Source organism: Macaca thibetana, chromosome 1 (genome assembly GCF_024542745.1).
Source record: "Macaca thibetana thibetana isolate TM-01 chromosome 1, ASM2454274v1, whole genome shotgun sequence".
Taxonomy (NCBI): domain Eukaryota; kingdom Metazoa; phylum Chordata; class Mammalia; order Primates; family Cercopithecidae; genus Macaca; species Macaca thibetana.
In genome coordinates, this window is record NC_065578.1 from 91,529,627 (window position 1) to 91,545,200 (window position 15,574).

Sequence of the window (15,574 nt, forward strand, 5' to 3'; positions counted from 1 at the left end):
GTGTCTGTTTCCTTCTCCAGATTTAGGAAGTTTTCAGCCATTATTTCTTTCAATAAGTTTTCTGACCGTTTTTCTCCTTTCTCCTTTGGAACTTTAGTAATGTGTGTATTTCGCCACAGTGCCTTAAACTTTCTTTACTATTTTTCATTCTTTTTGCTCTTCTGACTGAATAATAATTTCAATGACCTGTCTTTGAATTTGCTTATTCTTTCTTCTCTTTGATCTAGTCTGCTGTCGAACACCTTTAAAGAATTTTTCAATTCAGTAATTGTATTCTTCAGCTCCATGATTTCTGTTTGGCACTTTAAATATATTGTATATCTCTTTACTGAAATTATTACTTTGTCATGCATTATTTTCCTGACCTTGGTGTGAACATCTTTATGATGATGATATTGAATTATCTGTGAGCTAAATCATATATCTCAATTTCATTTAGGCCAGTTTCTGGAGATTTATTTTGTTCTTTGGAACATATTTCTTTGTTCATTTTCCTTAACTCTGTTTGTATCTGCACATTAGATTAACAGCTACCTCTTCCAGTTCTCATGGACAGGAAGAAGACCCTTAATAATCAGCCCAGCCAGAGGTTCAGGGCCTCTCAAACCTTCTTGCTAGTCAAACTCACTTTCTTTGTAGTGGCTTCCAAGCATCTAGAGTATACTGGGTCATATTAGTGCTCTGAGTCAAGTTTCTTGGGTAGCCCTCAGAAAAGTTAGGTCATTGGATATTCCTCTACACTCCTTCCTGCCCCAAGTAGAAGGCGGGATTTGGGGCTTTTCCAGCTGTTCACTCTCTACTGAGACAAGTGAAGGGGCTCTGGCAACTAGTCGCATGCAACATCATCTGCCTTCTTTGTTCTCATTGGCCCTCGGATATCTAAAACATGCCACGTCCCATTAGCACTCCAAAAGAGCAGGACAGAAACCTGTTCCGTGGACAGTCCTCATAAAAGTTGGAGCTTTGGATACACATTTCAATTCTTTGTCTCCCTAGGGAGATGTTGGGAACTAGAAGCTGTTGTCTACTCACTGTGTGCTGAGCAAGAGTGAGAGACTGTGCTGACTCTCGGTCAGAATCACCATCTCTGTTCTCACTAGTCCCCAGGTGACTACCAGCCCAAATCACCATTTGTGTTCTTTCCCAGGTAGCTAGAGTTTGCTGGGTCCCATCAGCACTCCAAGACTGCAAGACAGAAATCAGTCATGCAGGCAACCCCTGGAAAAGTTGGATGTTTGATACATGGTCTAACTCTTTCCGTCCCCAGGGAGAAGCTGGGAGCTTGTGGTTTTCTTCCCAGTTGTACAGCTCTGTGCCAGGGGTAGGATTCTGGTGAGAGTGTGTCTCAAATTTCCCTATCAGCTTCAAAGTGTCTGGTTTCATGCTCATCCTCAGTGCAGGAGCCTTTCAACTAGCTTCTCAATTTCTCACAAAGACAATTTGTTAATTGTTGAATCAGTGTGTTCATGGGGGAAGGAGGGTTTAGGGCTTCCTATTCTGCCATCTTGCTGATGTGACTTCTCAAACAGTCTTCTTAAGCCTTCTTTAGTTCTAATTCAGTTCAGCCACATGTGCCATGGAAGGTGCGCTGATCCATCAAGTATTTCTTTGTCATCAAGGGAGATTTGAAAGTGCTACTACATTAGCATATAACATGGAGAATTTTTAAGTATATTTTAGTGTGAGGAACTTTAAATTTTTATCTTTCTTTGTCACCAAGTCAAAAGACAGATAACATTTCATATGATATTTATAACACTAATTTTCCTAGTATATAGAGAGTGTCTACAAATTGATTTTTAAAATCAAAGCGAAACATAGGATAGAATTAGATAGTTCACTAAGGAAATACAGATACCTCTTAATTTGATGAGCAGATCCTGAACTTCATTAGAGAAGACATGAGAACTACCATGTCAGACCATTTTCTGTCTTTCGGAATAATGAAAAGAAATTTTCACTGTGTTAGTAAGAATATATGGGATAAATATCCTGATTTATTCCTGGGAAGGTCGTAAATTAGCACACCTTTTTCTGTGTTTTCTAAGCTTTTTATTTGTGACCCAGAATAAAAAGATGTTTTTTGTTTGTTTTGTTGTTGTTTTCATTGCAACCCAATACACTAACACATATAGGACAGAAACACAAGTTTCACAAAAGATCTCTTAGCCTTATTTCATATGATGTACTGGTGTTTTCTATGTTTCTCCTTCCTTTCTCACCCACCCACCCCCTTCTTTCTTTTGTTTTCTAGTGCTGATTGTGAACCACTAAATACATTTCTCTAGGTTGCAATGGAGGAGTCTACCACTTGAAAAACAGTGCTCCATTGATTGTATATTGGCAGTGTTTTGGATACCCCTGGTGTCCCACCTTATAGCCTCTTGGCCCATGTTTGTACTCAAACTATTGCTGCAGCATCTAGCTGCCCGTGGATGTGATTCTGACAGCACTTTCCCTCAGCCACATCACATACACATCTTTCTCACTTTCTGTCCTGAGGCTTCACTGCTACTCTACATGAGATACCTGCAGCTTAGCAATTCTGAACCTGTGTAAACCTGGAGGTGAAAGAGAGTTAACATCCCTGAGGGAAAGACTTGACCAGTGGGAGAAGAGAGCCAGTGGTTAATGTTTCCTTGTTCTGTCTGTTGGATGGATAATTCAAAGTGTGTCCTTCATAGCTCTTCAGAGGGTCCCCAACAAGATTGAGTCCCAGTTGCCTACAATAGTGAATTCTATATTAGTGCTTTTCAAACTTTGATGTATCTGCAGAACACTTGGGGGTCTTGTTTAAATGCAGATTCTAATTCAGTAAGTCAAGGGAGGATACAGAGATTATGTATTTCTAACAGGCTCTGGCTAGCTGACGCCACTTTGAGTAGTAGAGAGATAGAAAATACACCCATGAATTGGCTTTCCTTCCTTTCTTCCCTGTTGCACTCTTCCAGCACCTCAGATCCCCCAGGATCACTTCACAAATAAACTGTCTGCATATAAGCCTGTTTCTCAGGCTCAATTTTTAGGCAGAATCCAGGTTAAGAGAAGTAGTATTGACCCAGCAATTCTACTTCTAGAAATGTATCTTGTAGATATTTTCACATATATGTGAAATAATGTTGTATACAAGGTAAGTCATTACGACATAATAGCAAAACTGAAAACAATGTAAATGTCTTTAAGCACAGGACTGGTTAAATGACTTGTGATATGTCTATATTATGGACAATTACATGGCTATTAAAACAGAAAAAATATGTATGCTGGTAAGAAGAATATTCAAGATGTGTGCTAAGTGTAAAAGGGAAGATACAGAGTACTGTGCATATTAATGCCTTCATTTGGATAAATAAGCAGAAAATTACATATATGTTTTATTTGTATATGCATAAAATAACTGGAAAGATAAGGGAAAAAATAATATTGGTCGTAAAATGGATGGTTTGGGGACAGGGAGGAGAGGAAGACTTTTCGTAGAATGTCCTTTATACATTTTGAATTTTTTTTTTTTTTTTTTTTTTTTGAGCAGTAGCAAGGTTTATTGTGAAGAGTGAAAGGACAAAGCTTCCACAGCGTGGAAGGGGACCCGAGTGGGTTGCCCTATATTTGAAATTTTAAAACTATGTGATTGTATTAACTGTTGAATTAAAATTTAAGTGTTTGGTCTAAAAGTATTACTTTTTTTTTCTTTGAATCTCGAGGTACTCTAGCATTTAATGTTTATCATATATTCAGATGAGTATGGAATAAGATCATGTATCACCTATGTTATTTAACTATGTCCATATAGTAGTTTTCCAAGCTAAATTATGACGGTTTTACTCTATATCTGTGGTTTTTTAAAAAATGCTACTGTCAGAGCACATCACATTATGTATATAGTAAGCACTTTGTAGATACCTGCCAAATTTATTTAAATACCTTACATTTGACTTCCTTACCAGAGCAGTGCCTGCAGTAGAACTGATTGAGCTTATTGTCTAAAACTTAGTAATTGCACAGTTACTCAGGAAGTCACTGGAAGAGGAAACGACAATGGTTCTAAAAATGAGACGAATTATAGCAAAGTATGACTTTTTTTTCTTTTACTCAAAGCAGTGGAAGAATATAATACATTTTTTAAGGATTATTGGCTGGGTGCAGTGGCTCACACTTATAATCCCAGCACTTTGGGAGGCTGAGGTGGGAGGATCACTTGAAGCCAAGAGTTCAAGACCAGCCTGGACAGCATGGCAAGACTCCAGCCCTACAAAAATTTTTTAAGAGCTGGGCATGGTAGCTCACACCTGTAATCCCAGCATTTTGGGAGGCTGAGGCGGGTGGATCACTTGAAGCCAGGAGTTTCAGACCAACCTGACCAACGTGGTGAAACCCCGTCTCTACTAAAAATACAAAAAATTAGCTGGGCATGGTGGCATGCACCTGTAATCCAAGCTATTCACATGACTGAGGCACAAAAATTGCTTGAACTGGGGAGGTGGAGGTTGCAGTGAGCTGCGATCGCACCACTGCACTCCAGCCTGGGTGACACAGCAAGACCTCGTTGCAGTGAGCCGAGATCGCACCACTGCATTCCAGCTGCGGGGTCTCGCTCTGTCGCCCAGGCTGGAGTGTAGTGGTGCAATATCGGTTCACTGCAAGCTCTGCCTCCCAGGTTCACGCCATTCTTCTCCCTCAGCCTCCCAAGTAGCTGGGACTACAGGTGCCTGCCATCACACCCAGCTAATTTTTTTTGTATTTTTAGTAAGGATGCCAGTGTTAGCCAGGATGGTCACAATCTCCTGACCTCGTGATCTGCCTGCCTCGGCCTCCCAAAGTGCTGGAATTACAGGTGTGAGCCACCGCGCCTGGCCAATACTTTTTTAAAAAATAAACATGCACCTATGGTTTCAGCTACTTGAAAGGCTGAGGCAGGAGGATCACTTGATCTCAGGAGTTTGAGGCTGCAGTGAGCCATGTTCAAGCCACTACATTCCAACCTGGGTGACAGAGCAAGACTTGTGTCAAAGAAAAAAAAGAATTATTAGTAAATGGTTAAAATTTTTAGTTTTGAAGTTGAAAGATTAAACTTGTTATCTTAGAGATTGATTGATAGACTCTGTCTCCAATCACGTTAAAAGATCAGCAAATAAATTTTAGTGTCTACTATAACCCAGTTTTATACTAGGCCCTGAGGATACATTGGTGAGCTAAAACAGAGGTAGTTTTACACTCATTGAACATACAGCCTAGTGAGGGAGACAGACATTAATCATACAGTAATGTTCATGTTTGATTAATTACAAATGAACTAAGTGCTCTAACAAAAAACGACAGATTTTCTCGTAGTGTATATAAAAGGAATCTGATGTAGATGTATGGTATGAGGGAAGACGTAGTGCTTCTGGACCTAAAAAAAAAAAAAAAAACAGAAGCTGTGTAAAGTCCACATCATGCTGTCTGTGTTAGGTATTTCAGTCATTTCCAGATTTATCAATGATAATCTATTGCTGTGTAACAAACCACGCCCGAACTAAGCGGCTTGAAAAGACTTCTCACAATTCTGTGAGTTCACTGGGTGATTCTTCTGCTGGTCTTGTCTATGGCGGCTGCATTCAGCTGGGGACTGAGCTGGGGGTCTGGTCCTCCTGCACCAAATGTTCTTCCTTACCAGGCTTCTTTTGGCATTCTCAGAAGGTAAAGACTGAAGCTGCAAGCCTTCTTGAGGCCTAGGCTCTAGAACTTGCACATCAACCCTGTTGGTTAAGGCAAGTGAAAAGGCTAGTAGTCTAGATTCAAGACTGAGGAAATAGATTCCACCTCTTGGTGGATGGAATTTGTGGCCATGTTTTTCAATTACCAGTCTATCAAGTAACTAATTAATAAATAGTTATTTACTAAGTATTGCTTTAAGAACTGGAAATAAAACATGAATAAGATACAGTAATCTATAAGTTGCCTTTTTTTCCTTTTCCTTGGAGTACATGGTATTTGTGCATTGTCATTCCACTTTCCATAGAGATCAATATTTGTGAATGTTTTTTTCCATGGTATAATAATGAATCATGAAATGAATAAAATATAAACAGCAGAGTCTTACCTAATTAGAGAAGAGGAGGAAAATCCCTAGGAATTATAAGTAATTTTTAACCTTTCCAAATTTGCGTAAAGAACATGTATTTTGTAGTCAGAAAAGAGTGAATGCTATGCTGGTGGAGCCATGCAGTTATGAATGGTATCTGTAAGCACAGAAATTACCTTAGTAGTGATAATCTTAGGGAACTCAAATTTTTCTTTCTAGTTATTATCACTTTGCTGTCAGGTTTATTTTAGCTACTTTTTTTTTCTTTCTTTCTTTCTTTCTTTTTTTTGAGGCGGAGTCTTGCTCTGTCACCCAGGCCAGAGTGCAGTGGTCTGATCTCGGCTCACTGCAACCTCTGCCTCCCGGGTTCAAGCAACTCTCCTGCCTCAGCCTCCTGAGTAGCTGGGATTACAGCTGTGCACCACCATGCCTGGCTAATTTTTGTATTTTTAGTAGAAGTGGGGTTTCACCATGTTGGCCAGGCTGATCTTGAACTCCTGACCTCAAGTGATCCACCCTCCTCAGCCTCCCAAAGTTCTGGGATTATAGGAATGAGCCACCGTGCCCCACCTGTTTTACCTACCTTTTAAAGCTGGTTTCTTCCTAGCTCAAACTTTACCCTTTTGAATAATTCTGAATGAATGAGTAAATTAACATTATATGTAAAACTAATGACAAAGACATTAGCTACCTGGAATTTTGTTTTTGCAGGAAACATCCCACAACAACAAAAGTATTTGATTTGCTTAGAGAGTTACTTTATGAGCAGTAATACCATCTAACTTTTTCAATTTTTTTTTTAAATCTAAGAATGATAAGAATGCTGCTTTTCTTCTGATGGAAAGTGACAGGCTAATCATCAGTTTACCCAGAGTGAAGTGGACAGAAGTGGCACTGACCATGGCGTCTCAGCTTCAAGAAAAATGTATTGCATTTATTGTAGAAAACTTCTCCAAGATTATTCAGAGTGAAAATTTTGCTCTTCTCTTACAGGTACTATGTCTAAAATTATATCCTATATTTAGTTCCATCTTTGTGTTCTGATTTCAATTATATAAGAGCTTTTAAATGCAGGTTGCTTTTGATTAAATTAATGTGATTTAAATAAACTCCATGGCAGATGGCATGTTTACATAGGATTTAAGGCAGTGATGGACAGGATTTTTGGCTCACAAGATGAGAAAGGCAAGAGGGACAGGTTTGAGTGCCCTGGCAAGGCACAGTGTAATTCTGGCCAACTCTAGCCCTCCCTCAGCAAGCCACGTTTTAGAAACCAAAGTCATAAAGATACTGTTTTGGCCAGTAATACAATTATGGTCCATGCAGAATTCTCTGTCTTATTGGAAAGCTACTTTCTCTAAAATTATTCACGGAATAAATAACTCCTATTGTTTATTTCTAGATTCTGTATTTAGGGCTATGTTGGCTTTTAAAAACTGTGTGTATATGCATATATGTGGATTTTTTAACAAAAGAAAGGGAAAAGACAAATATTTCTGGTTGACTTCATACAGCTAGTTATAATGATCTGTTAACGCCAGACTTTCACATTTCTTGTGCATTTTGTATGTATTCCTCTTAAATATTAATTTATGTGTTTTATAGTCACAAGCAATGAGTAGCACAGCCGATCTGTTGGACACAATTTTCAAAGCAATTGAAGAAAATATCACCACTGAAAATAGTTGCTCTCTTCTTATGGCTCTGGACACATTGCTGAACTCTGACAGTACAAAGGAAATGGTACTGAATGTAATGAAATTTATTAAAATAATGCAATATTTGAACTAAGATTTTTAAATGAATGTGCATTTTAAATGTTGCATGGGTCATTGAAGCCAGGCAGTGGATACCTAGGGGTGGATTAAGATCTCTACTTTTGTATATGTTTGGAATTTTTTATAATACTAAATTTTAAAAATTCCATTTGTCTCCAAATGGACTTTTTATAAAAGTTTAGAAATTGGCACTTTGGCTGGGTAATTTTAAATGTAGTGTGACACTTAGCAATATTATTTGGCACAGCATAACTCTAGTATTTCTCCCTGGTCCTACAGTAAATTTTTTAGATATAAAATGTATATTTTAGAGTTTTTAATCATCAGTGTCTTTTATTTTTATAATCTTAATTTTTCTTTTCAAAAAATCATATTTTAAAATTAGGCGGTGAAGCAAAATTAAAATATTTATTTTTAAGTACAATTAATCAGTGGCCATTAATTAGGTAATTACAAATTATTGGCATTCTGTATTTGTTCAACAAAAATGGTTTTTAAAATATATCATATTTATTACTATTCCATAGAGCATTTGACCTTGTAATGTCATAGTTGATATGAAAAGGCTGCAGAAGGTGTTCATATCAAGGGCATTGGTGTTTTAAAATAACGTTTGGTTGAAAAGATGAGATTTTTTAACTTTGTGTTCATTTATAAAATTTTGTTATTAATGAGTAAGCCTTCATAAATAACATGTACCCAACGATCTTAAAAATCTAAATGATGACATCATTGATCTAGCTTAGGAGTAAGTAGATTCTGAAAGGAATAATGACTGGTTGCTATGACAATGTGGCTCTCACCAGCTGCTGATTTGTTGCTTGAACACAGGGTTTTACGTGCAAGATCCAGGCGCTGCGTGATAAGCTGTGGATCTTCCTGGTTCAGTCTTTCTATGCTGTTCGTCACACAGAAAGCTGGAAGCTGATGAGCACAGATGATCAACAGAAAATCCAAGCAGGTACGTTAGCCTTGAGATATTTCAATTCTTATGTAATGATTGTTGTGACAGCAGATATTTTGAGGGCATTCTGATAAGTGGAAAGGTTAACATTTGTGTGCTTCTGTTGGATAATAGGATGCTAACTGAAACTGGTGCTCATATGTTTAGGCAGTTTTAATAAATCATGCTTTTTAGCTGTTCTTAGAAAATGAAACTAATTTCCTTTATATATATATATATATATCAATTTTTAATCTTACTATACATTAGCAACAATGTTCTAGGCAAATTTGCTTGCAAGCATTCTTGTGAAGAGATTAAAAGTGTAAGAAAATGTAGCCCACATAGAACAGAGTATCAAACATACTTTTTCCTCCTTTTTAAATATGTTTTGTCATAAAGCTTTTCCATCTTTTTCATAAGACACGCTTTCTTGTGGTTTTGCTTGGAATAGATGGCTTTATTTCACAACTGATTGGTTCAGTGATGTGCAGTGTGCTATTGCGGACTGTCCCTCAGGAGCTGCACAGTGGTCCGTGACATTTAATAGGTATCGTCTGAAACATTAGCATTAAACAAAAGATGTATATTTTTCAGAACATGTGTTTAAAAATATATATCAAAATAAAAATTCGAGGGTGTGGAACTAAAAATGGCTTCATGAGTATTTTTGGGTTAAAGCAGGTGCCTTAGAAAAAATATTGACATATCCAGTGTGTATAGTTTTTACAACGTTTTAAGAGACTAAATTTTATGAAGCAAACATTTTAGTACTGTAAAACATGGAAGCCATATCTGTTAAAATATATTTTGAGAATGCATAAATATGTTAAATTCTTTAGTGGTATCATCAGCATAGGATCTGCTTTTACATTATAAGCATTACATGATAGTGTAGCTAGATGTGATATGAAGAGCACTTTTCAAAAAAATTCCATTATTTTAAACAAAAATTATGAGAAGAAGGTCTTAGAAATTGGACATTTTTTTCCTTGTGACTCTTTCTCTGCTGATTTTTAAATGTTTTATTTTTACAAAATGTATGTAATGTGAAGTAACAAGGTAAGATCAGCATTCCTTCAGTAAGTGTCTTTCAGCGCTCTCCTGATTAGTAGGAAACTTTGTTTTTCTCTATTTTAGAGGATTTCATAGTTAAGTTGAGCTTCAGTGTTCTTTAATTCTTCAGAGTGCTAGTTAAAAATACATGTAAATACCCATATTTAAATAAAATGTTATTGGTAATCCAACTATCCAGCTAATCCAACAATCCTTTTTGAATTGTCAAAAAGGACTTTTCATTCTATTACGTTGAGTCAGTATAATAATAATGTTTTAATCTTAAATAAGTTGAATTATGAGTCCTGACTTATGCATAATTACTTCCTCGGGAAACCCAGATAAAGGAATGGTTCTGGGTTGTCTGTTACTACGTTTCGTATGTCATAGTTGAGTTACTGACTTTGGGGTGGAATTTTTTATTTTAATTTCTTCCTGTGTATTATTGTGCAGAGTCATTTGCTTACTGCAAATCAGTCCTATAGTGCCATTTTCAGGATCCTGCTTTGTCTTATAGCACATATCCTATAGAATAGAGATCATGGAAGATGCATGGTAGTTACAGATAATTTAATGTAGTTTTTATTAGCTGATTTAATAAAAATCAAATAATTTTTGGAGATTACATATATTTCTTCAAAATAATCTTAAAGCCCAGTAACCGTCAAAAGAAAGAAATACATTTGCTAAACTATATTTGTAGCTCTCATATCATTATTTCAGCCTACATATTTTCCTGACATCTTTCAGATTCTTATTTGAATAGCATAGACATGAGTTCTGCAATAAATTCCCATATAAACCTAACTTATAAAATGAATTTTTATTTAATTATAAAAAGAATGATATTTTGAAGATTGTTTCTTGTTTTATTTTCAATAGAACCTTATTTTTTCTTTTCTCTTTCCTCTTTCCTCATTATATATATCTGCAAAACCAGAAAATATTTTTAACTTCAGAGTATTTTTACATTTAGTATAAACATTTTCTCATATTTAATAGCTTGTAGAATGTTACATTTGCCATAATCTGTAATTTTTTGTAATTTGGAAAACTAAATGAAACCAATTATCTAAAATGTCACGGTTTGAGAAAATTCTCGTGTTTTTGTAAATGTATGAATCTTCTCTGTGAGATTGTACAGTTCTTATTTATTAATTTTAATAACATAAAACCTAGGGGCCAGAGAGTCAGATAGAAAATGAGGTTCTTTTAAAAAAAATCTAAAATATAATAGGGAGTTGTTTTGTATACTAGATTGGTTTCAGGTTTATTAAGTTATTTCCATTAAAATATGACTTTTTTTCTGCTGACATACTATTTTTCCTTTACTTCTAAGGTATAATAATGTTCCCTATAAAAATAAATTGCTGTTTCTTTCTACAGCTGCATTTGACAAAGGTGATGATCGAAGACTTGGCAAAAAGCCTATATTCAGTAGCTCACAGGTAAACTTTCTAAATTTTATAGGTACAAATGAAAAAGATAACAAATTATTTAAAATTATTTCAAGTTCATTTTATATTTCAGAAAAAGTTTTAAAAATCTGTTCATTAATTGAAGCTATTTCTTAATGGAAAATTTTTCTTTTTCTAAATCAAGTGAACATTTAATAAATGTTTTAAAGTGAATTTTTTATATCCAACTGGCATTGGAAGTATCTACCTTTTTCATTTCCTTGAAAACCTTTTTGGCAGCTAACAGAGCTATTTCGGTCTATTGGCAGTTGTTTAGAACTATAGACCTAATTCAATGTCTATTTTTCTAGTTAGCCTACTTCTTAAAAAAGAAGATTTTAGGCCAGGCGTGGTTGCTCACGCCTGTAATTCCAACACTTTGGGAGGCCGAGGCGGGTAGATCACCTGAGGTCAGGAGTTCGAGACCAGCCTGGCCAACATGGTGAAACCCCGTCTCTACTAAATATACAAAACTTAGCTGGGCATGGCGGCGCACACCTGTAATCTCAGCTACTCAGGAGGCCGAGGAAGGAGAATCGCTTGAACCTGGGAGGCAGAGGTTGCAGTGAGTCGATATTGTGCCATTGCACTCCAGCCTGGGTGACAAGAGCAAAACTCCGTCTCGAAAATAAAGTTTTTAATTCACATAATATATTTTTGGTGTTTTTGAAAAAAGCAATTAGTACTAAGAGTACAACTGTGTTTTACTTTAAAAGTTACTTGTTATACTTATATGAGGTATCTAAAGTAGTTGAACTCTTAGAAGGTAGTATTGTGGTTGCTGAAAACTAGGGGGAGGGAGAAAGGGGGAGTTGTTCAATGAGTACAGAGTTTCCATTTTGCAAGTTGAAAAGTTATCTGTTGTGCAACAAAGTGCATGCAGCTAACATTACTACACTGTTACTGAAGTGTATTAAAGAGTACTTAAGTATGTTAAATGGTTAAGATGGTAGATGTCATGTTTTATGTGTTTTTTGTTTGTTTGTTTTACCATCCACAAAGTTATTTGTTGTTTTCCTTATAACCTGAAATAAATTTTTCTTCCCAAAAATGTTATTAATGATGGTTAGGGTTCCAAACTAACTTACAGATGTTCACTTAAACAATAATATATTCAAAGTACAAAATTATTCTAACCTTCTCTGTGTGGTACAATGATAGACATACATTGAGAGTTCCAGTTTGGAATGCAATGAACATATTGCCCTAGCAGAGTGGAATAGGAAATCCTTTTTTCTTCCTCATCAGCCAGTTGATAGGAACTAATGCAGCTCCAAGCCACAACCGAGAGTTCTCATGGCTTGAGGAAGAAGTCAAGCTCCAAATGTCTTGAGTGAGAAACCAGGAAACTGGATTTTTGCCAGTTAACCTCTTAGGATTGTTTCCAAAGTGCATTTCACAAGATATGAGCTCCATCTAGCATCAACTATAAGTTGGAGAGTTGCTACACACACCATAGTTCCTCTTTTTTTTTTTTTTTTTTTTTTGAGACAGAGTTTTGCTCTCGTTGCCCAGGCTGGAGTGCAATGGCACATTCTTGGCTCACCGCAGCCTCAGCCTCCTGGGTTCAAGCAGCTCTCCTCCCTCAGCCTTCTGAGTAGCTGGGATTACAGGCATGTGCCACCACACCAGGCTAATTTTGTATTTTTAGTAGAGACGGGGTTTCTCCATGTTGGTCAGGCTGGTCTCGAACACCCGACCTCAGGTGATCTGCCCGTCTCGGCCTCCCAAAGTTCTGGGATTACAGGCGTGAGCCACCACGCCCAGCCCCATAGCTCCTCTTATAGACCGATGACGCATATTACACCTTGAAAGTGCTGAGAAACACTAAAGAACTACTTTTGAATTATTGCATCCAAAATTTCCCCCAATGTTATAGCTATGGAATAAGACTAGGGTTCCCTCATCCCTTTTTTTTTTTTTTTTTTGAGACAGAGTCTCGCTCTGTCACCCAGGCTGAAGTGCAGTGGGGTGATCTCGGCTCACTGCAAGCTCCACCTCCCGGGTTCGTGCCATTCTCCTGCCTCAGCCTCCCGAGTAGCTGGGACTACAGGCACCCCCCACAACGCCTGGCTAATTTTTTGTATTTTTAGTAGAGATGGGGTTTCACCGTATTAGCCAGGATGGTTTTGATCTCCTAACCTTGTGATCCACCAGCTTCAGCCTCCTAAAGTGCTGGGATTACAGGTGTAAGCCACTGCACCCAGCCCCCTCAACCCTTTTAAAACATATTATATGATTCCACAGAACATACTCTAGGAAATGGTGCACTAGGACATTTTTTTCTGTGTTCCCTGTTATCCCCGCGTTTTTTAAAGGCCCCGAGGAATTAACCTACTTGCCTTCCTTTCCCCTGCTACCAACCAGGCTTTTCCTCCTTCCTTGCCTTATTGCAAAATAGAGCAAGGTTTCATTATTTTTCCTCATCCTCCTGACTTTGTGGTTGTCTAAGTCTTTTTTCTGTTAAGAACAGTTGGAAGGAAACAGTTTCCTTCCCAATGGGAAGGAAGTAAGTTTCCCCCAGAAAGACAGTGATATGCTGAAATGGATGCTGGACATAAAATAAAGAGTTCAAATTTTGGCTTTACATTTATTATGTGTCATCTGTGAGTCTCAGTTTGCTTATTTATAAAATGGAGTAATAAAACCTCACAGGATTATTGTGAAAATTACGTGAAATAATTTATGTGCAATTACCCGGTATGTAGTAAGTGCTCAATAAATGTGGAGCAAATAAATGTGTTTTCCAAACAGGGATGAGCTATCTAGGAGGTGGGAGAAAGTTTATCAGATAAGACAGGGAAGAGGTTTTTTGTTTGTTTTGTTGTGGTGGTGGTTGTTGCCTGCTTCATTTTTCCATCATAGAGCAATTTAAGAAGAATGCTTAGTACCAAAGTACTTAAGAATAAAATATATGATATCTGGGATTTGCTTCAAAATAAAATAGGAGTAGATGTGTATGAAACAAAATGGGAATTAATAATTAATAATTTTTAGAGTTGGCTATTAGGTATGTGAGGATTCATTATACTCTTCTGTCTTCTTTTGATTATGTTTAATTTTTCCCATTTTTTGAGACAGGGTCTCACTCTGTCACCCAGGCTGGAGTGGCATGGCATAAATCACGGCTCACTGCAGCCTTGACTTTCTGGGCTCAAGGGATCCTTCCACCTCAGCTTCCTTAATAGCTGGCATAGGCCCAAATTACCATGCCTGGCTAATGTTTGTGTTTTTTTTTTTTTTGTAGAGGCAGAGTTTTGCCATGTTGCCTAGGCTGGTCTCAGACTCCTGGGCTCAAGCAATCCACACCTGGCCTATTGTGAAATTTTTCAAGGCATACAGCTATACCGTATACTATATAGATTTCACCCATAGCATAATACTTCAAGATGCATAAATTCAAGGATAGAATAAATTAAGTAGAGTTAGTGTTAAGGGTGGGAAGGAGTTCTAAAAGCAGAAGTCAGCCTGGCTTTAGGTATTAAAAATAGAGAAATGTTATGTTTTGAGCTAAGATTTGAGCAAGAAAACAAAAAATGAGGACTAAGTCTATTTGAACTTTTTAATGGAATCCTGGAAGACTGCTGTGAATAGGACCAGTCTCTGCCCTGTGGACAGGCATAAGCTGAGACCCAAAGCTGTTAATAATTTCTGAAATGTCCCAGGTTGGTTAGAGGCAAAACTAGGACAAGAATCTAGTGGTTGCTTTATCACCATGCTTTCCTTTTTTCTAAATTTAACGAGGTTATTTATTATATATTTTTGTGTGTGCACACACATTCACATATGTTATTTTATCTTTGACAACTTTTAATGTAATTGGAAGCTTTTCGTATTTAAAAATAGACCTTAAACTGCATATCAAAATATACAATATATGCCCAGTGTTAACAACATTACGTTTTTTTTGTTTGTTTGTTTGTTTGAGTATCCAATATGTGATACGGTGCTGAGGGATATGAAAGATGAAGAGAGCACAGGCTCTGCCTCAGACCTCTACAATCTCATACAGCTTCCAAAGGGAAAAAAAAAAACCATTTGCATACTTACATAAAGAATGACAATAGGATGGGCACGGTGGCTCATGCCTGTAATCCCAGCACTTTGGGAGGCCCAGGTGGGCAGATCACGAGATCAAGAGATCAAGACCATCCTGGCCAACATGGTGAAACCCCGTCTATACTAAAAATACAAAAATTAACTGGGCGTGGTGGCGCATGCCTGTAGTCTCAGCTACTCGGGAGGCTGAGGCAGGAGAATTGCTTGAACCTGGGAAGCG

At 37.1% G+C, this 15,574-nt stretch overlaps 1 protein-coding gene across 3 annotated transcripts in view; it reads left to right on the top strand.

Moving 5' to 3' along the window:
• BTBD8 (BTB domain containing 8) overlaps positions 1 to 15,574 on the top strand; it is a 98,421-nt gene that overhangs the window by 73,209 nt on the left and 9,638 nt on the right. For 2 of the 3 annotated variants that reach the window (XM_050776373.1, XM_050776488.1), the window contains 4 exons: positions 6,872 to 7,054; positions 7,667 to 7,813; positions 8,671 to 8,800; positions 11,225 to 11,286. In XM_050776373.1, the coding sequence (XP_050632330.1) occupies positions 6,872 to 7,054; positions 7,667 to 7,813; positions 8,671 to 8,800; positions 11,225 to 11,286 (522 nt within the window). The remainder of the gene's footprint in view (positions 1 to 6,871; positions 7,055 to 7,666; positions 7,814 to 8,670; positions 8,801 to 11,224; positions 11,287 to 15,574) is intronic. The other variant, XM_050776424.1, reaches the window with a different exon arrangement.